The sequence below is a fragment of the Peromyscus californicus genome, unplaced genomic scaffold (assembly GCF_007827085.1).
Source record: "Peromyscus californicus insignis strain IS unplaced genomic scaffold, ASM782708v3 Scaffold_16__1_contigs__length_79575227, whole genome shotgun sequence".
In the NCBI taxonomy this organism is placed as follows: Eukaryota; Metazoa; Chordata; class Mammalia; order Rodentia; family Cricetidae; genus Peromyscus; species Peromyscus californicus.
The window spans coordinates 14,036,537-14,058,651 of NW_026294458.1; the positions used below are offsets into that span (position 1 = coordinate 14,036,537).

At 42.5% G+C, this 22,115-nt stretch overlaps 1 protein-coding gene across 3 annotated transcripts in view; it reads left to right on the forward strand.

The window, feature by feature from the left end:
• Parp9 (poly(ADP-ribose) polymerase family member 9) overlaps nucleotides 1–22,011 on the forward strand; it is a 34,815-nt gene extending 12,804 nt beyond the window's left edge. For all 3 annotated transcript variants that reach the window (XM_052740452.1, XM_052740450.1, XM_052740451.1), the window contains 7 exons: nucleotides 161–373; nucleotides 2,392–2,610; nucleotides 4,683–4,740; nucleotides 8,440–8,826; nucleotides 14,582–14,718; nucleotides 16,904–17,078; nucleotides 21,201–22,011. In XM_052740452.1, coding sequence (XP_052596412.1) covers nucleotides 161–373; nucleotides 2,392–2,610; nucleotides 4,683–4,740; nucleotides 8,440–8,826; nucleotides 14,582–14,718; nucleotides 16,904–17,078; nucleotides 21,201–21,598 — 1,587 coding nt within the window. In that variant the 3' untranslated portion in view covers nucleotides 21,599–22,011. The remainder of the gene's footprint in view (nucleotides 1–160; nucleotides 374–2,391; nucleotides 2,611–4,682; nucleotides 4,741–8,439; nucleotides 8,827–14,581; nucleotides 14,719–16,903; nucleotides 17,079–21,200) is intronic.
• The last annotated feature ends 104 nt before the right edge of the window (nucleotides 22,012–22,115 follow it).

Sequence of the window (22,115 nt, forward strand, 5' to 3'; positions counted from 1 at the left end):
CAATGAAATGAACTGTCTCTAGAAATCTCAGTCTATTGCGAAATCATTTTTTTGTGGATTTGGGATATCCAAAAATAATTTTTAAAATCCCTACGGGAGTACAAATTAGTCATTTAAGAAGGAGGGATTTAAGGAGTCCTGTGTTTTCTTTCCTTTTCAGACAGATGTAATTGTTAATTCTGGATCTAGATACGATCTTAAAACTGGACCTGTGTCACAGTCGATTCTTAAACGAGCAGGATTTGGAATGGAAAACAAACTTGACAAGATCCCATTGTCTGAAGGTTATGAGACAGTACTGGTCACCGAAGGATTTAACTTGGACTGTCAGTACGTGTTTCATGTGCTATGGACAACTGATAAAAAAAACCAGGTAAGTTCAAAAATCTATTTATGTTTGTATACTTGCACGGTCTAAGCAGTTTGTTAAGTTTCCATTGTTTTATTATGTTTATAAACTATTGCTGCTCGCCTTTAATCCCAGCACTCGGGAGGCAGAGCCAGGTGGATCTCTGTGAGTTTGAGGCCAGCCTGGGCTACAGAGCGAGATCTAGGACAGGCACCAAAACTACACAGAGAAACCCTGTCTCGAAAAACCAACCAACCAACCAACCAACCAAACAAACAAACTATTGTCATATGGTATATCCCTGTTTGGAAACACACCTATGCCTGACTGAAAGGCTGAGCAAGAATGATTACCTCAAGTTCTCTTAAGTTTGGTTTGAAATGTCTTAAGTGTTCACACTGCACATGGGCACTGAAACAACGTAACCCTCCGTCTGTACATCTGTTTGCTCCACAATACACAATGACATGCTCTGTCTTTCCATAGTGAGATGGGATTCAGCCTTTCCATATTTCCTTTCACAGGTTGAATTCCAGCAGGAGTGGAATTCCATACCATTCCAGTCAAATCTGTTACCTGGTCTATTCCAACTGTGCCTGTAGTGGATTTTGGTTCTTAGCCAACTCCTCCCGTAAAACACAAAAATTAGAGAATAGAGGGAGTCCATTCAGATGTAGAGAGATGTTTAATCCCATGTGCCTTTTGGTTATCATTTCTTTACATAGCTGAATTCACAGAGATCCACTGGCCTCTGCCTTCCAACAGCTGGGATTAAGAGTGTGTGCCACCACCACATTGGCTGGTTTTTGGCTTGGTTTGGTTTGGGTTTTGGTTTTTTTGTTTGTGTATTTGTTTTTCAAGACAGGGTTTCTCCGTGTAGTTTTGGTGCCTGTCCTGGATCTCACTCTGTAGACCAGGCTGGCCTCGAACTCACAGAGATCCTCCCGAGTGCTGGGATTAAAGGCGTGTGCCACCACAGCCCAGCTCTGTTGTTGTTGTTTTGTTTTTTGTTTGCTTTTGAGATGAAGTCTCACTGTGTAGCCCAGGTTAGCCTGAAAGTATATAGTCCAGGCTGTTCTAAAATTCAAGGGAATCCTCCGCATCTGCCTCCTGGGTGCCAGGATTATGAACCACTATACCTGGCAAGTGTGTGTGTGTGTGTGTGTGTGTGTGTGTGTGTGTGTGTGTGTGTGTGTGTGTGTGTGTGTGTTTTCTCTGCTATGTCTGGTCCTCTCCTAGAGAGCTCTCTAATCCCAGATTGGCCCTCCAGTCATCAGTCATTCTCTATGCTTTATCTTTCCTAGGTTCTTCCACAGACAACCTTCCTGTTTATATATAGTAATTCAATATAATATTGAAAAGTTGATAGAGGGTTAGCCTGGCGTGGTGGCCCACTCCTTTTTTTTGTTTTGTCTTATTTTGTTTTGTTTTTGTTTTTAATCCCAACTCTTGGGAGGCAGAGGCAGGCAGAGCCCTGAACTCTGAGTTTGAGGTCACATACTCTATAAAGTGGGTTTCAGGCTAGCCAGGGCTCTGCATAGTGAGACTTCGTCCTTTAAAAAAAGGAAGAAGAGCCGGGCGGTGGTGGCGCACGCCTTTAATCCCAGCACTCGGGAGGCAGAGCCAGGCGGATCTCTGTGAGTTCGAGGCCAACCTGGTCTCCAAAGCGAGTTCCAGGAAAGGCGCAAAGCTACACAGAGAAACCCTGTCTCGAAAAACCAAAAAAAAAAAAAAATTGATGGGAGTTTAAATCTGCCACAACTCTTGGCACTTCTCTAGGAGAAGGTCCATAGTAGGAACACTGTGTTGAGGGAATACTGTGCCTGGTTTAGTCATCATCTCCTTTAAACTCAGGGACTCTTTGTTGATTTGAGAGTGGCAGGTGTGTGGCACACTGATGCTTGGCTCCCTGAGCTAGGGTGACAGTCAAGGCTACATAACTGGGAGAGAGCTCAGTGTTCAAATGCACCGGGTGGCATTCAGTGCCTCAGTTTCTCATTTTCGACTCACAGGTTGATCTTGAACTTGTGTTTATTTTGCAGTTATTGAAAGATGCAGTGAAGAACTGTCTGGAAAAATGCCTTCGACCAGATATAAATTCCATTTCTTTTCCTGCCCTCGGGACAGGAGTGATTAATATGGAGAAGAGTACAGCCGCGAGGATAATATTAGATGAAATTGTAGCGTTTGCCAAAGAGCACATGAAGAAAACCTTGACTGTAAATATTGTGATCTTTCCAAAAGATGTGGAGACATACAAGGTGAGTTAGCATCTTGGAAATGTCTTAACAGTTCGTTCATTCATCACCAATGTCTAATTAGCATCTCTAGTATAAGACGCTGGGTTAGGATCCCACAATGTGGTGGGATTCTAACTCTGTAAATTTTAATTTCTGTAAATTACCCACCCTTGACTGAAGTCACTCTGAGCAAAGGTCATTATCAAAGCCTTGTTCATGCTACTTGACTTTTCTCTTTTCCTGTTGCCTTTATTCTCTCTGCTCCTTAAAGGTAAACAGTTTATTTTTGATATGGGATGATTCTTCCTCCCTTGCCTCCTTCTTTTCCACCTCCTCCTCCATCTTTGAGGTATTTCTTGATGGTTTTGTTCTGGATAGAGCTGGGTATCTATAAAAGGCAATAGATGGTTATTTAGCAAATATTTCTTGTGTGTTAACCTAAGCCAGGCATTTTGTCTCAGAGTAAGGAACAGTTCTCCAAAACACGTTGTTGGCATCTCTCAGATCGGGTGTTCATCACTAGTCACAGAGCTGAAAGAACACTGCCAAACCTCCCCTTTGGCTCCACCCCTCAGTTTTCCATCACATTTCAGTCAAAAGCTTTGCCTAAGTGTTTCTAGCCCTGCAACATCTCCCGACTTCTAAAATGACCTACCAGAGAACTGACTTTTATCCATTGTATCCATAAAGCCTCTCTTACAGTCTGTTTATCAGTGGATAATGTTAGCTCATTTGCTTTACTTTCAAGTTCTTGGATGGGGATGGCAGGAAACAACCCTGTCTTAACTTCTTCAGGTAACTAAATGTGGTTAGACCAAGGGATTCCCTCCCCTGCCCCTGGAAATAGAAGCTGCAAATATAATTTATAAAGGAAATGTTCTATAGTTCAAGAAAATTCATTGTTGAGTTGGGACTGTTGGTGTATGTCTTTAATCCCAGCACTCAGGAGGCATAGGCAGGTGGGTCTCTGAGTGAGTTTGAGGCCAACCTGGTCTACAGAGAGTTATTCCAGGACAGCCAGGGCCACACAGAGAAACCCTGTCTCCACCCCCTCCCCTGAAAAAAAGAGGATCTCTGAGTTTGAGTCCAATGTAGTCTACATAATGAGTTCCAGGCCATCCAGGGCTATGTAAAGAGACAGTGAGAACCTGACTAAACACACACACACACACACACACACACACACACACACACACACACTCACACACACACACACTTCATTTTTGAAGTATAGATAAAGCAAAATCTAGTCTTCTAGTCTTTATCTCATCAATATTATCATTTTTCATAAAGTAATTATTGCCTGCTGTATCAACTTTGAACAAGAAAGGTATTGGATAAGGTGTGTCCAAACCCCTAGGAGATTTCCTTTAGACGCTATCTTAAAGGATATGCCTGGCAATACTATCTTTTTTTCTGCAGACTATCTTGTAACTATAATTACCATATCTAACATATATTGATATTCATTATGAGTCAAATCTAGTTTTAAGTACTTTACAATAATGAGCCCATATAAAACAGTTTGGTGTGCTCATAGCGTTTAGAAGTGATCTGTATTTTTATTTGAGCTTTAATTCAGTACCTATATTAGTACCTGTTGAATGGATGAATACTTATAGTTTGCCTAAATTCTACCATATTTTTGTTTTCTTTCAATATTATATGTATTCATTTCTCAGATGTTCTAATACAGTGATGCTGTGACCCTTTAATACAGTTTAATACCTCATTTTGTGGTGACCCCCCAGCCATAATATTATTTCTTTATTACTCCATAACTGTAGTTTTGCTACTGTTATGACTCATAATGTAAATATCTGATATGCAGGATATCTGATATTTGACCCCAAAGGAGTTTCCACCCATAGGTTGAGAACCACTGTTCTAGTAGCTCATAGACATGTTGTTCTCTTGGATTGTGGATCTGTCTGTAAAGTGAGGATAACAGTGGTAACTATGGACCAGTGAGATGGCCTGCTTGCAACCTAAGGACTTGTGGGAGTGGGGATGGAGTGTAATGAGACAGTGGTGTGATGTATGTATGTAGATTTTGATTGTGATGACTGTCCTCCCTGCTGTGCTTATTTTAGGTTTTTTGTGCTGAAATGACCAAGAGGTCTAATGAACTGAATCTCAGCAGTAATAGTGGTGAGTAAGAAATTAAGGGTCCTATAGGCATAGTGGTACCTGAGTGGGGGCAGGAGAATCAGGAGTTCAGATCATACTTGGTTAGGAAGCAAGTTTCAAGCCATTCTGGGCTACATGAGACTCTTAAAGAAAGGTGGGGTGCCTGTGCATATATTCTGATTACAGATTCTGATCCAGGAACTCTGGTCTCTTTAAAACTGTCTAGCTGGTTTCACAGCTGAGCTAGGTTTGGGATTCCTGGGATTGATGGAGTACACCAATCTTGGATGTGGTGTTCTAGTGAGGTTAGTTTTGTCTCAGACCTCCACTCCTTCACTGGAATGTGAGTGGACTGGGGTGGAATGTTTAACGGCTCAGTAGTGCTGCAAGTTCAGCACTGTTAAGTAGCTCTGTTAAGTCTTGGGGTGGCGAGTCTTAGGAGCCTGTGTTATCGGTCAGGTAAGAGCGCCTGCTGCCAAGCCTGATGACCAGAGTTCAACTCCTGGAACCCACATGGTAGAAGGAGAAAACTGACTCTCGCAAATTGTCCTTTGACCTCTAAAAGTGTACCATAGTACATGTGTGCTCTCAAACACATACACACACACACACACACACACACACACACACACACAGAGAGAGAGAGAGAGAGAGAGAGAGAGAGAGAGAGAGAGAGAGAGAGCGCGCTCAATTATGAACTGTGATTTAAATAAATAGAGTTTTTTTTATAATTTCCAATTATCAAATGATTTTTTTAATTAAAATTACAAAGCATTAAACCAGTTCCAGGAGGCAAATAAGAAGGGGCACAAGTTACTTAATGACTCTGAGAATCTTAAGTGACTTCATTTGTAAGATAAGCTAGATAGTTCCTGTCTCATAGGGTTGTGTGGCTTAAATAACAATAATATATGTAAAGCTCTTAGAACAGTGTCTAGAGAAGTTCTCGATAGTCAGACTCCTCAGGTAGAGTAGCGAAGGGAAAGATTCCTCAACTCGGAGGGAGCAAGAACGACCTCATGGTCAAGAATATTTCTAAGGTGAGCTTTGGGATGGAAAGATTAACATCGGCCAGCAGTGGTGGGGCAGCACTTGAGATGAATAAAACCAATAGGAGCAAACAAATACAGTGCATATTTGGGAAGTCACATGGAATATAGAAGAACAGGCAAGGGATGGAATTTTAGGTAAAGCCAATGCAAAAAGGGAATATAAAAGTTCTATATGTCATTAAACTGACGTGCAGAGACAAGGATCATGATTTATTCAGTAGTTCTTGAAAATATCTGTAAAGAAATTAGAAACCAGGCCGGGCGGTGGTGGCGCACGCCTTTAATCCCAGCACTCGGGAGGCAGAGCCAGGCGGATCTCTGTGAGTTCGAGGCCAGCCTGGGCTACCAAGTGAGTTCCAGGACAGGCGCAAAGCTACACAGAGAAACCCTGTCTCGAAAAACCAAAAAAAAAAAAAAAAAAGAAATTAGAAACCACAGGAAAATAATTGCCATTCAGAATGTTTGATACGGATTGTCTTAGATTATCAAGGAAAAGTTAAACTAGCCAGGGATGAAGAGAAGTGAATTTTCATTAGGAATATTTGTATAGTGAATAGTTAATTGAATGCATTTTAGTTCTTAGTAAAGTTACCCTTAGTGATTTGAACAATTTAGTTACCTCAAGTAATTCTGCTCTCCTAATAATGATGGATCAAAGAAGTACCACTATGCGTTGTTTTTGTGTCCTTCCTGAAAGTAATGTAAATTCCCAAATAAGTATCTAAAACAGCAAAAGAATGCCACCAGTTAAAATTCCCTTTTCACTTCTGTTGTCTTAAACATTGACTTTTATTTCAACTCAGCTCCCTTCCTCCTCCTTTCTTGTTCTGTCCTAATGCTTTCCAGAGCTCCTGGTACCACCTAGCTATGATGTCAGTAGAAAGATAGAAACTGAATACCCAGTTGTCTTTTTAAATTTTTTTAGTTATGGGAGGAGGCGGGCATGTACACATAAGTGCATTTTACCTTCATGGGCCAGAGATCCCTCTGGAGCTGGAGTTAGATGTGGTTGTGAGTTGCCTGATGTGAGTGGTGGGAATTGAACTTGGGTCCTCTGGAAGAGCAATAAGTACATCCTCTTCATCACTGAGACATATCTCCAACCCCTACCCTGTTGTCTGAGGATTGCTACTGGGAAGGAGAATTGTGTAAGCATTAGAGTCAGATGCCCCCACCCACTAGCTCAGTGGACATGATTAACTAGTCCTAGAGCCATGCACAAGTTACTTAATGACTCTGGAAATCTTAAATGACTTGCTTTTTCTCCCCTCAGAATATGTTTCTGTGACCCAGTCATGTAAAGGTAATTTCTTTTCATCAGTACAGTAACATTCCATTATTGAAGGGTAATCAGGTTATTTCCATTGGGCAGTTAGTTCCAATGTGAACTTTTCAGATGGCTCGGTGGGTAAAGGTGGGTAAAGGTGCTTCCTACCAAGTCTGAATCAATCAATCAATCAATCAATCTCTTAATTTAAAAACAGAATGTAAGCTTTGCAATAGTTTTTGGTTTTAACTTTCATAAGAAAGCTTGTCTCAGTTTTATGTCATAGAAATTTAGGAGTTCTAGTTGTTCTATAGATTCCTTAACACTTGATATTGTTAAACTTCTAAATTCTTTCCCAGCTGGTAGGTGATGGTGCATTTCTCTAATCACCATCAAGATAAGCGTCTTTTCACGTAGATATAAGCTGTGTTTGCTTTTCTGTGAAATATTTTGCCTAACTGGCTACCGGTTTAATACTTAAAAAAAAGTGCATTAGTGTTTTGCCTACACGTGTGTCTGTTTGAGAGAACCACAGTCACAGACAGTAACTTCTGAGCTGCCATGTGGGTGCTGGGAATTGAACTGGGGCCTCTGAAAGAGCAGCCAGTGCTCTTAACTGCTAAGCCATCTCTCCAACCCCTTGCTACCTTTAAAAAAAATTAAGATTATAATTAGTTCTCTGAGAATTTCATACAATGCATTTTCCCTAGTTCTCTTCCTAGCTCTTCCAAGAGCCACCCCTCTATTTTATTTTTTGAGACAGGCTCTCACATTGCCCAAGCTGGCCTCAAAACCTTTATGTATTCCTGATCTTGGCTCCACCTCTCAAATGTGGAGATTATAAGCACATGCTACCACTTTCAACTTAAGCTTGTCTTTCTTTATTTCCTCAAGGCAGTATTTCTCTGTGTGGCTCTGGATGTCCTGGAACTCACTCTGTAGACAAGGCTGACCTCAAACTCAGATTTGACTGCCTCTGTCTCCTGAGTGCTGGGATTAAAAGCGTGCGCCGCCACCGCCACCACCACCACCCAGCCAGTTTTTGTTTTTTAAAAATACGTTTTATTCCTTGAACTCTGTAGTTTTAGGGATTTGATTTTAAGTCTGGTGGGTGCAAGAGGTTAAAGATAATTCACTTAGCAGGAAACTTATGTATGAATTGACAAATCACACACAGCAGAGGGTGGATATGATAAATCCATCGTCTTCTAAGCTAACTGGTATGTTTATAAGGAGGCCATAAACTATGCATGCAGATTCCCTTTACACCTGGTGTAGCTTTTACAGATAGGTCTTAAGCTGCTCATACAGACAATGGTGGTAATACCCTTGGGGCAAACAGTGGCTGTGATGTTCTGCACTATTGAAAACCCACCAGTCTTCTATATCTGTTTTTGATAGTTGTTTCAGTCCCCCAGTGGACCAGAGGGGAGCAGAGAAGTGGACTTGAAGCTGGATCCCCTGCCATCAATCTGATAGGTGTAAAAGTGGAAGAGATGTATGAGGCCAAAGAATGGATTGAAGGATTGCTGACTTCCGAGAACCGCTACATCATTGAGAATAGCCATATTCTCTACCTTGGGAAAAAAGAGCATGACACGCTGTCTCAGCTCCAGACAACCTTAAGTGTCACCATTTCAGAGACTGTCAGTCCAAGTAAGGCAACTCTAGAGGTTAGAGGTGACCAGGCTGAGCTCATTGAAACAGTTACGAATATTGAATGTATGCTGTGTGAAGTTCAGGAAGAAGTGGCGAGAAGAAAGAAGAGAAGTCTTTGGGGCTTGTTAGGTGAGTAATTGCATACTAGGGCAAAAGCTCTTGCTGGGCATTGTGGCACACACCTTTCCCCCCAGCACCTTCAAGGTGAATCTGTGAGTTCCAGGCCAGCCAGGGCTATGTAGTCAGACTGTCTCAAATAAATAAATAAAAATTAAAAGAGGGGGAAAAAAAAAGAATTTCTTAAATTCAAGTAAATGTCCTCCTAAGTAAGGGATGAGGGAGGCCCAGTGGTGTTGGTGTTAACCGTGTCTTTGTTAAGTCAGGGCAAAGCTCTCTGCAGACAGAGAAGATGGGACAGAAGCAGAAAGGAGAAAAACGTGACCCCTGATCCCCCAAAGCCAGGTGTGATCCCAGCACGTGGGAGATGGAGGCCGGAGAATCAGGAGTTCAAAGGCTACCCTCAGTTATAGAGTGAATTGGAGGCCAACCTGGTCTACAGAAGATCCTGTCTCAAAACAAAAATGTCAGCTCTCCCAATTGTTGCTTCTGGTCATGAGTGTACTCGTGTATTTGTGAATAACAGCCTGAAAGAAGGAAAAGACAAGCCATTCATTCAGGTTCAGTGTTAGCTTATTCACTTCTCATGATTGGGCGTGTAAATATTTTTATTTATTCTTTGGGATTTTCATACCTGTATATTGTGTATTTTGATCATATTCACCCCTATTCCTCTTTTCCAGCTTCTCTTAGGCCTTCCCCACATTTCCCTTCCAGTTCCATCTCCTTTCTTTAAACCTGAGTCCAACTGCAGCCTTCATAGACCCATGAATCTAGTGCCGTCCAATGGAACGGAGCATGAGCAACCTATCAGGCTGTATCCCTGAAGAAAATGGACTCTTCCTCCTTAGAGCCATCCAATACCAATAGTTCCTTAGTTAGAGGTGGCAGTCCCTGAGAACCTCCCCGTACACGCTCAAATTTTGACTGGCTTGATCTTAGGCAGGTCTTGTGCAGGTGGCCACAGCTGCTGTGAGCTCATGTTTCCAACAGCTCTGTTATATCCAGATTTTTTTTTTTTTTTTTTGGTTTTTCGAGACAGGGTTTCTCTGTGTAGCTTTGCGCCTTTCCTGGATCTCGCGCCGTAGACCAGGCTGGCCTCGAACTCACAGAGATCCGCCTGGCTCTGCCTCCCGAGTGCTGGGATTAAAGGCGTGCGCCACCACCGCCCGGCGATTTTTTTTTTTTTTTTAAAGAAAGGGTCTCAAGTCGCCCAAGCTGGCCTTAAAGTCATTATGTACCTAAGGATGGCCTTGAACTCTGGATTCTCCTGTGTCTGGCTTCTAAATGCTGAGATTCCAGGTCTCTGCCGCCATGCCTGATCTTGTTTTGTTATGGTTTGGTTTTGAGAGAAGGTCTCACACTGTAACTCAGGCTTTCTAGAAATTCACTGTGTATCCCAGGTGGGCTCTGAACTCAGGACAGTCCTCCTGCCTCAACCTCCCAAGTACTGGGATTACAGATGTGAGCTACTGCGCTCAGCTCAGGTCATAACACTTCGATAAATTGTATTTTGTCTTTCTACTGTCAGAGTTGTTTATTAATAAATAGAAGCATATACCATTGGATTTACTTGTGATGACATGGATTGCCTAAGAGGTAATTACACAGAAAGCCTAAAGTAAGACCTACTAGAGCCATGGAGGAAAAACAAAAACAAAAATATAAACAAAAAGCCAACATGCCCAGTTCAATGAAGCATTCAAGTGTGGATATATTCTACCTGATCACTTACCTTGAGTTTTGTTACATTTATGTATTGCTGGCATTTTGATCTCTAAAATTACTATTTTGAACTCTGTCCCCAACAGAGTTGGGGATTGGTATTATGAGATATACCCAAGTACCTCTCAGTCAGTGTAATTAAACTCATTAGAGTTAACTGTGGGCATTTGGGCCTATAGAGATCTTATAGAGTCCTACAGCCAAGATACTGTCTCATTTAAAATGCCACTTTAATGGCTAGCAAGAAGGCTCAACAGGTAGAGACACTTGCGATCCGACCTGAGTTCAATCCCTGGGATGCATGTGGTAGAAAAGAACCAACTTCCACAAGCTGTCTTCTCTACCCCTGGATACCAGCTAATACCCACATCCACACAAAGAAATAAATGTTATTTTTTAAAAAAAATTAAGTGCCATTTTGAGTGAAGGCAAATCCTATAATCCTATAAGCTCAAAAAAAAAAAAAAAAAAAAAAGGTTAAAACACACCAACCCAACCAAACAGTAAAACCCAATCACATGTCATCCCGGAAGACAGGTTATTTCAATCATTTATTTACCTACTACATACTCTATTGTGCTAGATACTGCTGATGAACAAGGTGGACATTGTTCCTGCTCAAAGTCTAACTGAGGGTACTGAGAAGTGAGCAGGTAAATTATGACAGGAAGGTGGCCATGCTCTGGGAGTACAAAGGACACCTTATGCCCACCTGGGAACCCAGGAAAAGGCTTCTTGAAGGAGATATAGAAAATGGAAAGCTGAATAAGTAGCAACTAACCATAGAAAGAAAGTCAAGAAATAAGAGTATAGCTGGGGGGAAGAAAAGAGTATACCCAGGCAGTGGTGGTGCACTCCTTTAATCCCAGCACTTGGGAGGTAGAGGCCAGTGGGTCTCTGTAGGTGGATCTCTGTGATGCTAGCCTAGTCTCCAGCACTTCCAGGGCTACACAGAGAAACCCTGTCTTGAAAAACAAAACAAAACAAAAAACTGAGTACAGGCTAATGTAACAGGCTGCAGAGGCATATGATGTGATTGCATTCACAAGGTATAGGCAGAGGAATTAGTTCAAGGTCATCCTCTGCTGTATGGGAGATTCCAGGCCAGGCTGGGTTACATGAGACCCCTTCTTTGGCTCAGCAGTTACAAGCACTTGTTGCTTTTACAGAGGACCTGGGTTGAGTTTACAGTACCCACATGGCATCTCAAAACCACTGTAACTCCAGGTTCTGACTCCTCTTTTGACTTCTGCTGGCACCAGACACATACAGGCAAAACCATAGCATAAGAACTAAGATTGTGTTTTTCACTTTGTTTTTTTTTTTTTTTCCCTTTGGTTTTGTTTTTTTTTGTTTTTTTGGTTTTTCGAGACAGGGTTTCTCTGTGTAGCTTTGCGCCTTTTCCTGGAACTCACTTGGTAGCCCAGGCTGGCCTCGAACTCACAGAGATCCGCCTGGCTCTGCCTCCCGAGTGCTGGGATTAAAGGCGTGCGCCACCACCGCCTGGCTGGTTTTGGTTTTTTTGAGGCATGGTTTCTCTGTGTAGTTTTGGTGCCTGTCCTGGAGCTCGCTCTGTAGACCAGGCTGGCCTCAAACTCACAGAGATCCACCTGGCTCTGCCTCCCGAGTGCTGGGATCAAAGGCGTGCACCACCACCGCCCGGCCTTCACTTTGTTTTTGCTACAAAATGAATCTGGATATTTAAACTGACACCAATGTTAGCTCAGGAGAACCATGATTAGTAGTATAGACTCATGGAAGTCTCACGTTCTCCTGAAAAATGGCGTAGCATTTCAGAGGTTCAAATGAATGTCCTCTTTTGGGTCAAAGTTTATGTATGTTATTAACAAAGAGTCATTTTTAAATTCTATTTTATGGATTTTTAACTATATGTCAGTTGAAAAAAATTTAAAGATGTATTTATTTATTTTATGTATATGGGTGCTCTATGACTTTATGCCAGAAGAGGGCATCAGATTCCACCATAGATGGCTGTGAGCCACCATGTGGTTGCTGGGAATTGAACTCAGGACCTCTGGAAGATCAGCCAGCACTCTTTTAACTGCTGAGCCATCTGTCAGTTGATAATTTTTGTTTTTCTGTTTTTTGTTTTTTTTTTTTCTTTGAGACAGGGTTTCTCTGTGTAGTTTTGGTGCCTGTACTGGATCTGGCTCTGTAGACCAGGCTGGCCTCGAACTCACCGAGATCCGCCTGGCTCTGCCTCCCGAGTGCTGGGATTAAAGGTGTGCGCCACCACCGCCCAGTTGTCAGTTGATAATTTGAACAAAATTGGACTGAGGCAGAACTCCCTTTCATGCTGCTTTATCTTTTCTGACAATTACTTCTGACAGTAGAGGTTTGTGGATCTTTGGTCTCAGGGGCCCACCTCCTCCTGTAGAGCCTGGTCTGAAGCAGGAGTTTGGTTAACGTTGAATTCAGGAGACCTGGACGCTAATGTCACACGTTAGAAATGTGAGCCATTGGTCTCTTCCTTTGAAGTCTGGGGCTCTGGATTTCCTCTGCTGTGTTTCTTGTCCCTCTTGTTTTCTCGGATTTATGACTTAGTCCTCTAGGGCATTCCCATGAATTTATCCCCTGCTTTGCATGGTTAAACTGAAGCCCATTTGACTAGGCACTGTGCTTCGGATTAGCATGCTTGTTCTGGAGTCAAACTGAAAGTGAGGTAAGGCGAGCCTCCACCCCTCCTCGTTTTTCGTGTATCTACCTGTGTGTTCAGTCAAATCGAGAGCTTCCTTGGACAAAAACAGGTTCCCTATTGAATTCCAAATTGAAGGAGAGAGGGAAGAGGGGGGGCTAAGAGGAATAAAGGGAACAAAGGGAGGAGAACAGGGAAGGAGGGAGGGAGGAAGGGAGGGGAGGGGACCATAGAGTCTGCCGCTCTGAGTTCTGCTCTTGCTCATACCACGAGCGACACATGTTCCCAGGACTTGGCCTTGTCTTCTTATAGGAAACACAAATGACAGCCAGGTTTATCACCCTAGATCTCTGCATACCTTCTTGGTTGTATTGGGCAAGTTGCTTAACTCCTCTGAATTTCTACTTCCTTGTTTATAAAGCTGTGTTGATGATTTCAGTGGTGGTGTGATGAACATGAAGTAGAGAAGAGAATGGGCTCAAAAACTGAAATGTTGTATGAATGTCCTATTGTTTCCCTTGCTTTTTTGTTTTTTAAGGATTTATTTATTTATTACATATACAGTGTTCTGCCTGCATGTAATTCCTGCACACCAGAAGAGGGCATCAGATCTCACTATAGATGGTTGTGAACCACCATGTGCGTGCTGGGAATTGAACTCAGGACCTCTGGAAGAGCAGCCAGTGCTCTTAACCTCTGAGTCATCTCTCCAGTCCATCCCACAATTTCTTGTTTAATTTTTTATGTGTATGGGTGCTTTGCATGCATGTCTATGTACCATGTGCTTGCAGTGCTCATGGAGGCCAGATGAGGGTGTCACATCCTTTGGGACTTGAGTTACAGTTGTGAGCCACTCTGTGAGTGCTGGGAACCAAACCCAGGAACTCATGTCCTCCACAAGAACAAGTACTGCGGAGCCAGGTCTCCAGTGCCCCTTCATGCTTTCTTAATTCTTGTTTTTGAAACCTGGCTGAAGTACAAAATTTCCTATGAGTAACAACCATTTACCATAATTACAGCATTATTGTAGGGGGGAAAGTATAATTAATGTTCCCCTTCCCATTTTCTTACATTTAAACTAACCCATTTCTGTTAATCTATATGTCGCCACATTTTCTGTGGCTTTACCTGTGTGCCATTACATGCTGTTCCATGGACGGTGGGCTGGTGTCTCCTGACTCAGCCTTCCAGCCTTCCCACAATTCTCCTTGTTTGCTTATCCCACCTACACTTCCTGCCTGGCTACTGGCCAATCAGCATTTTATTTATCAACCAATCAGAGCAACACATTCACAGCATACAGAGCGATATCCACAGCACCTTATAGTATTTTTTCCCTGTGTTCATGGAGCACTGAAACAAGGTTTTGTCTTTCTCATTTTTTAGAACAGTGGACTGATCAGCAAGGGAAGCTGGATGAAATGGAAGAATTAGACACATATCTTCATTACCCAGTACCTTTAACTCAGGAACTTGAGGACCGAAAGAGGCAGTTTGAGAAGTGTGGCTTGTGGGTTGTGAAGGTATGATTAATCACGGGAGGCTCTGGTTCACTTTGCTGTTAATTGGTTCTGTAGCCAACATAAAAATTCACCTGCCAAGGACTCTCAGCCAGCTGCTCAGTCACTTGGAGTCAGACTGGGTGGGAATTCAGGCCTGAGGGTGTAGTTGGAATCAGGAGGTAGAAATGGTCTCAAGACATGCAGAGTCACAGATTCAAGATTTGCGAGCATCCATGACCAGAAGAGTAGAAAGTACCACAGCACTTAATCTGCTGTGTTATCACTGTTTATCTACTTTTATCTCACAAACCATTAGCTTTCATGGGACACTGCTATGTCTGTGGTGTTGGTCATTTCAGTACCAGTGACTGGCACATACTGATGACACAGTAGCAGGGTATACATGCCTGGTATGTGTACGCTGTTGAGATAAAGAGGCTGCTCCCATGAAAGCATCTCAGCGAGGCAAAACCTTACTTCTAATTAGCAGGGTGTGCTATTCAGAAAGCAGAAGAGCAAGCAGACCGGGTGGGGAGTTGGCTTGGTTATATTCTAACACCGGTGGTGACTGTGTTCTTTCCCCATTGACTGGGGTCTGACCCACAGTGTCTCCCAGTTGGCTAGCTGTAGAGGAAACCATGAAAAGGAAATGAAGGGGTGAGGGGGGTGTCAGTGTCGAAATTACTTAAGCTCTGACAAGACTGTCTCGCCTTTGTAAATAAAAAGATTTATAGTGTGGGGGATTAAAACATTTTTGTAAAAGTCTTACTAGGTAGAAGAGAGAAAAAGATTTGAAGTTCTTCTCATAAAATACTGACAGAAAAGGCTGGGTGGTGGCGGCGGCGCATGCCTTTAATCCCAGCACTTGGGAGGCAGGGGCAAGTGGATCTCTGTAAGTTTGAGGCCAGCATGGTCTACAGAGTGAGTTCCAGGATAGCCAGGACTATTTCACAGAGAAATCCTGTCATGGGGGGGAAAAAAAGACTGACAGAAAAGCCTAATATTTGATGTTTCAAACGTGGAGGTCAGAGAACCTTGGCGATTATCCTTCTTTAGGACACTCATCTTCCACAGATCACCTTGTGTTTTGAGATAAGGCCTGTGGTGGTTTGAATGAGAGTGGCCCCCATAGGCCCATATGTTTGAATGATTAGGCCCCATTACTGGAACTGTTTTGGAAGAGTTAGAAGGCGGGGCCTTACTGGAGGAGGTGGGTCATTGGGGGTGGGCTTTGAGGTTTCAAATCCCATGCCAGGCTGAGTGTCTCATTCTCTCTGCCCTTTGCCTATGGATTGGGATGAAGAGCTCTCAGGTACTGCTCTAGCACATGCCTGTCTGCTTTCTGCCATGATGATCATGGACTAACCCTCTAAAACTGTAAGCAAGCCCCCAGTCAAATGCTTTCTTTTAGAGCTGGGCGGTGGTGGTGGTGGCGCACGCCTTTAATCCCAGCACTCGGGAGGCAGAGCCAGCCAATCTCTGTGAGTTCGAGGCCAGCCTGGGCTACCAAGTGAGTTCCAGGAAAGGCGCAAAGCTACACAGAGAAACCCTGTCTCGAAAAACAAAACAAAACAAAAAATGCTTTCTTTTATAAGAGTTGCCTTGGTCATTGTGTCTCTTCACAGCAACAGAATAATAACTAAACAGCGACTCTCACTTTTACTTGGAACTTACTAACTTGGCAAGGCTGACTAACTAGTGAGCTCCAGGGACCTGTTCCCTCTCCCATGCTGGGCTTACAAGCTCATGGCACAATGCTTGTCTTTTTAAAATGTAGATTTTTGGGGATGGAACTCAGGTCCTCATGCTTTCAAAGGCACTTGACCAACTAAGCCATCTCCCAAGCCTGTGAATTTTCTTTTTGTTACTTTTTTTTTTTTTTTTTTTTTTTTTTGAGATAAGAGTCTTGAGTAGCCCAGGCTAGTTGCATAGTTGCTATGTGGCTGAGATTGTCCTTGATCTCTTTCTGATCCTCCTGATTCCACTTCTGGGACCATAGGTATACAACTGACTTTATTAAATGCACTTATTGAAAAAGGGGGTAGGGTTTTGAAAGAGAGAAACCAAATTAGGGGAGAATTGAAAAGCAAAATGCATGTATTCCATGCACATAGCACATGTAGTTTCCAAGTAGTGCAGGAGACAATTTAAGTAGCCATTTTTCAGACCAATTCACTTCTTCTTTTTTTTTTTCTTTTGCTTATAGGTGGGGAAGATAGACAATGATGTGCTCATGGCTGCCTTCCAAGAGAAGAAGAAAAGGATGGAAGGGAGAACGCCGAGGGGACCCGGGAGCCAAAGGTTGTTTCAGCAGGTGCCATATCAGTTCTGCAAAGTGGTGTGCAGAGTCGGCTTCCACAGACTGTACTCAACACCTCATGGTAGGTATGGGCCTCATCCTCAGGCTGGTAACTAAGACGGGGTCTCTCGCTCTTTCTTGGAACTCACTAACTTGGTTAGGCTGGCTAGCTAGTGAGCCTCAGGGACCTGCTCCCTCCCCGTTGCTGGGATTACAAGCTCATGACACAATCCTCAGGACTACCTACTTGGGCAGGGTGAGCAGACATCCATGTATGGCTATGGGGAGGGACCCTTTGGCACTAGCCTTTAGGTATTTTGTATTTTTTAGGTGGGTATTACTTTGATGCAAGTGTGAACAGCAGGAGCTCTGGTTCAGGTTTTAATCTCCTTCTTGTTTCTGTGTTCTGGCTGCAGAGAGTGGGAGTGTCCCTGCTTTGCCCTTTTCATCTCAACAGAATTATCAATACCAACCCCCATTCCTTAGTTAGAAGCACATTTACTTAAATTTAAGAAACTGGTGTTTTGTACCTGCCCCTGGGTGTTTTGTTTGTTTGTTTGTTTTTTTAAAGACAGAGTTTATGTAGTCCTGCCTGCCTCTGCCTTCCCTCCCTAGTAACTGGGATTAAAGGCCTGTACCTCCACGCCTAGCCCTTTCATCCTCTATTTCCTGTGAATGAATCAGGTATAGTCTTGCAGGTGAAGTGCCCCCCTTTCTCATTAGCTAATGGTATGAAAAGGATTGGGAAAAGTGTAGTGATAACTCCCATTTTGAAAGAGGAGAGGGAAAACAGAACAGTTACTTACCATGTGCTGCTGGACAGGAATACATGGTGCACACACATTCATGTAGGCAAAACCACTCACACATAAAATAAAAATGAATAAATCTAATTTTTTTAAAAAAGTCCAGCAAGCAGGGCTGGAGATGGCTCCGAAGTTAAAAGCACTTGTGCTTCCACAGGGCCAGGGTTTGATTCCCAGCACCCACCTGATGACTCATAAGCATCTGTCACTCCAGTCCCAGGGGGATCCAGTGCCCTCTTCTGGCTTCTATGGGCACTGCATGCACATGGTGCACAAACATACAAACACACAGGCATAAAGAAGATAAATGAAATTTACACACACAAGCACACAAAATTAAAAAATCAGCAGATAAGAGAAGTAATTCGAGGTCAAGGTCATGTCTTCATAATGCCACAAGGGGACACAGGATCCCTTTTGCAGGATCTTGGTTACATCACTAAAACAAATTTAAAACAAATGGACTCGGCAGGGAACTCAAAGACTATTTTATTGGAGTGAGAGGAAATAATCGGGCAGGCAAGCAAGTTGGAAGTCTGTGTGTTGGCCTGGAGGAGGAAAGTGGAAATAGAAGGAAGACCATACTTGCTGAGCTGCAAGTCAAGACAGCAGGCAGGCTCAGCAGTGGGAGTCTGTGGCTTCATGGGGCGAGGTGAGCTTCAGAGAGAGTGAGGTGTTCCAGTATCAGAGCAGACAGGCTTAGGATTTTGGTCAGGAAATAGAAAGGGGGGTAAGTTGGGGAGGGGGAAGGTTACAGTGTCTGGGTCAGAACTAGTTACATCTCTTTCTTACTATTTTGGTTCTCCCAGCTGGAAGAAAGGACTTTCAAGCTGAGAAAACTGCTCTAAGAACATCATGCTTTATTTTCCTGTTGTTTATGGTTTAAAATCAAAACCGAAGAAATGTTCTTCGTCCTTCAGGTTCTTAGCCTTTTGTTGAAAAAAAAAAAAAACTTCTCAGAAAACTAAACTATGGAAGCTAAAATTTTATGGTTTTCTTATGAATTAAAAATAAATATATATACATATATGAATATATATGGGTATATATTTTTATATGTGCATATATACGTATTAAGAGGCTTTGTTCTAAGTGCTTTATCTCTTTTGTCCTTGAGATAATATTCAAAACGAAACTCTTGCAAAGAAAAATGTATCTATTTTTAGTTTCAGATTATTATTATTTTGGAACATAGATTATTTTGGTACTGTATCTTCAGTGTTTACCATGCAGGGAGATTGTTTTGAAAACAGAAATACTAGCATAGCCATTTATCACTGCACTATTAAGTGTGGCAGCCTCTAGCCATCTATGACTATTGAACATGAGATGTGGCTAATCTGAATTGAGATGTACTGTAAAGGTAAATAAAATAGATACTGGATTTCGAAACCTACAATAAATGTAAAATATCTCCCTAGTGAATTTTTAAAAGTATACAATTTTTTAAAAGTTGATTTTATGTGTAGTAGTGTTTTGCCTGCCCACGTACATGTGCACCACGCTGTGTGTGTGGCTGGTACCTGTTGAGGTCAGAAGAGAGGTTGAATTCCCTGAAACTAGAGATACAGATGGTTGTGAGCCACCATATGGGCTCTGGGAACTTGTCTTAGTTAGGGTTTTTACTGCTGTGAAGAGACACCATGACCACAGCAACTGTTATAAAGGAAAACATTTAATTTGGGCTAGCTTACAGTTTCAGAAGTTTAGTCTATTATTACCGTGGTGGGACATGGTGGCATGCAGGCAGACACGATGCTGGAGAAGGAGCTAAAAGTTCTATATCATGGTCTGCAGGCAGCAGGAGACTGTGTGCCACTCTGGGTGTAGCTTGAGCATATGTGACCTTAAAGCCCACCTTCATAGTGACACACTTCCTTAACAAAGACACATCTAATAGTGCCACTCTCCCTGGGTCAAGCATTTGAACACAGGAGTCCATGGGGACCACTCCTATTCAAACTACCACAGAACTGAACTTGGGTGCTCTGAAAAACAAGTGCTCATGACCACTGTGCCATCTCTCCAGCCCACACCCTAGTGAATTACACAGTTAACTCAATACTGAAGTGACACTTTTACTCTAATTTGATTTCATCTTCTTCTTTCTTTTTTTTAAATGTGGCTACTAGAAAACTTAAAGTGGCATATGTGACTTGTATTGAATTTCTACTTTCCAGTGCTGCTCTAGAGCGTAAGTCAGTGTTTGGTTCAGTATAGAAGGGACAGGAATAGAATAGAAGGAAGGGATAGCTTCAGAGAAGTTTTAGTGTGTTCCCCTCTCCATGAGGTTATTTGTTTTCAGTGCTGAGGAGTGAGCCACGGCTTTGTGGTGCTAATACATGTCACTAAGCTACATTAAATATCTCTACAGTAAAGGGCTACTGAACGCTTTGACTCTTAGAGGGTCGTTTGCTTGGTTTCATTTCTGTTTTGCTATTTGAGATGAGGTCTTCCTATATAGTCTCAGTTTGCCTTGACCTCTGAATCCTCCCACATCAGCCTCCTGAGTGCCAGGATTACAGACATGTACCACCATGCCTGGCTCTTGAGTGTTGTTAATATCCCAGAATCTATAATAGAATAGGTGTTACACCAGAACGGAGACTATTCATCTCTAGTAGTGGGAATGAAGCATCACCTTCTACTGTCATAGTCTCCAGACTGCCTGATGGGTGGAAGTGTCCTGAACGAATCTAGTTCAGGACAATGGAGTTGACTTAGTGGAGCACTGTTCCAGGCCACAGTCAGAGACCAGGACACCTTGTGAGGGGTGATGTCAGGACTATGTTCTCCTAAACCAAGGGTACTCTTCTTGAATAAGAAACAAGCATATTTACATTTGCTTTTCTTATGTCTGTGACTCTGCCTTCTCGCCTGTTCCCCTTTCTTTTTGATGCTTTTTCCTGTGCTGTGTATGTATATGTAACACGGGCTGGCCTCAGACTCAGGATCCTCCTGTCCTAATGCTGCCTGTTCTTACTGGACAATATTTAAAATCTGTTTTCTCAAAAGCTGTAGATACAGACCTATTTGTAGTTTGTGTAGCCAGCCAGTGTTTTAAGAACAGATTTCTTTATTGCTGCTAATTTTCTGGTTAATAATGACTTGAATCATAATGTGTCTGAATCTTAGATTTTTTATGCTTTAAATAAAATTATCCAAATTACAGATTAATTGAATCTAATCAATGTGAAATTGCTTTGAAAGCTAGTGACTTCTCTGTAAATTTTAATGATGTATTCTAATATGTAAAACTATTGTTGAAGGTATCAGTGATATTGTCTCAGGGGAGGAACTTAGGGTGGAGGTAATTATGTGAAGGTCTAGAGAGAAAATACTGTTAGCACCCAAATAGACATCATCTACTAGAACATAATTTTTTTTTTCTCTTCCAGACCCAGTTTATGGAACCGGCATACATTTCACCAAGAGCCTCAAAAAACTAGCAGACAAGGTCAAGAAAACCTCAAGCACAGACAGGCTAATCTATGTGTTTGAGGCGGAAGTGCTCACAGGCTCCTATTGTCAGGGTAGTAGTAGCTTAAGTATTACCCCACCGCCATTGAGTCCTGGGGCCTTAGATGCTCATGACAGCGTGGTTGACAGTGTTTCCAACCCTGAGACCATTGTTGTTTTTAGTGGCGTACAGGCGATGCCTCAGTATCTGTGGATTTGTACACAGGATAGGTCATTGTCACAGCATCGGATGTGGGGACAGGACTCCTCATCGGGACTAGAGATGGTCTCTTCACTGCGGTCCTGGCGGGAGGTCTCAAATGGCAGCCCTGTTTAGTGTCTGTCGTTTTAACAGCCAGCAGGGTTTGGGTGAATTGACAAAACAATGATGTCAGTGACTTAGAGTGGCTTGAACATAACAAATTAACTGTTCTGAATGACTGGGTTACTATAGGCGCCAACCACATACTAGCATCTTAATGCCTTCTTCACCTCTGGGCTTGGGGTGGACAGATGCCAACTAAATTGTTCCTGTCTCTTCCCTCTTTGACATCCTTCATCTCCTTTCTTATAGGTAACAGCAAGAATATTTTACATATAACAAAGACATTTTTTTTCTAGTAAGTAATCAAGCCTGTTATTTTCTAAAATGATGGTAGTATAAAATAGGACAATGGAATGATTTTAGATTTTCTATATAATTTTGTAAAGTGCTTTGGATATTCAAATAAATCACTTTTGTGTGAGTAACTGGCTCTGAGTAGTTATGTGAGAGATGAAATAATGTGAACTGGGAAGACATCAAAAGATTGATACTCAGTTTGGATTCAGTGATACCAAACAATGCCGCTCAG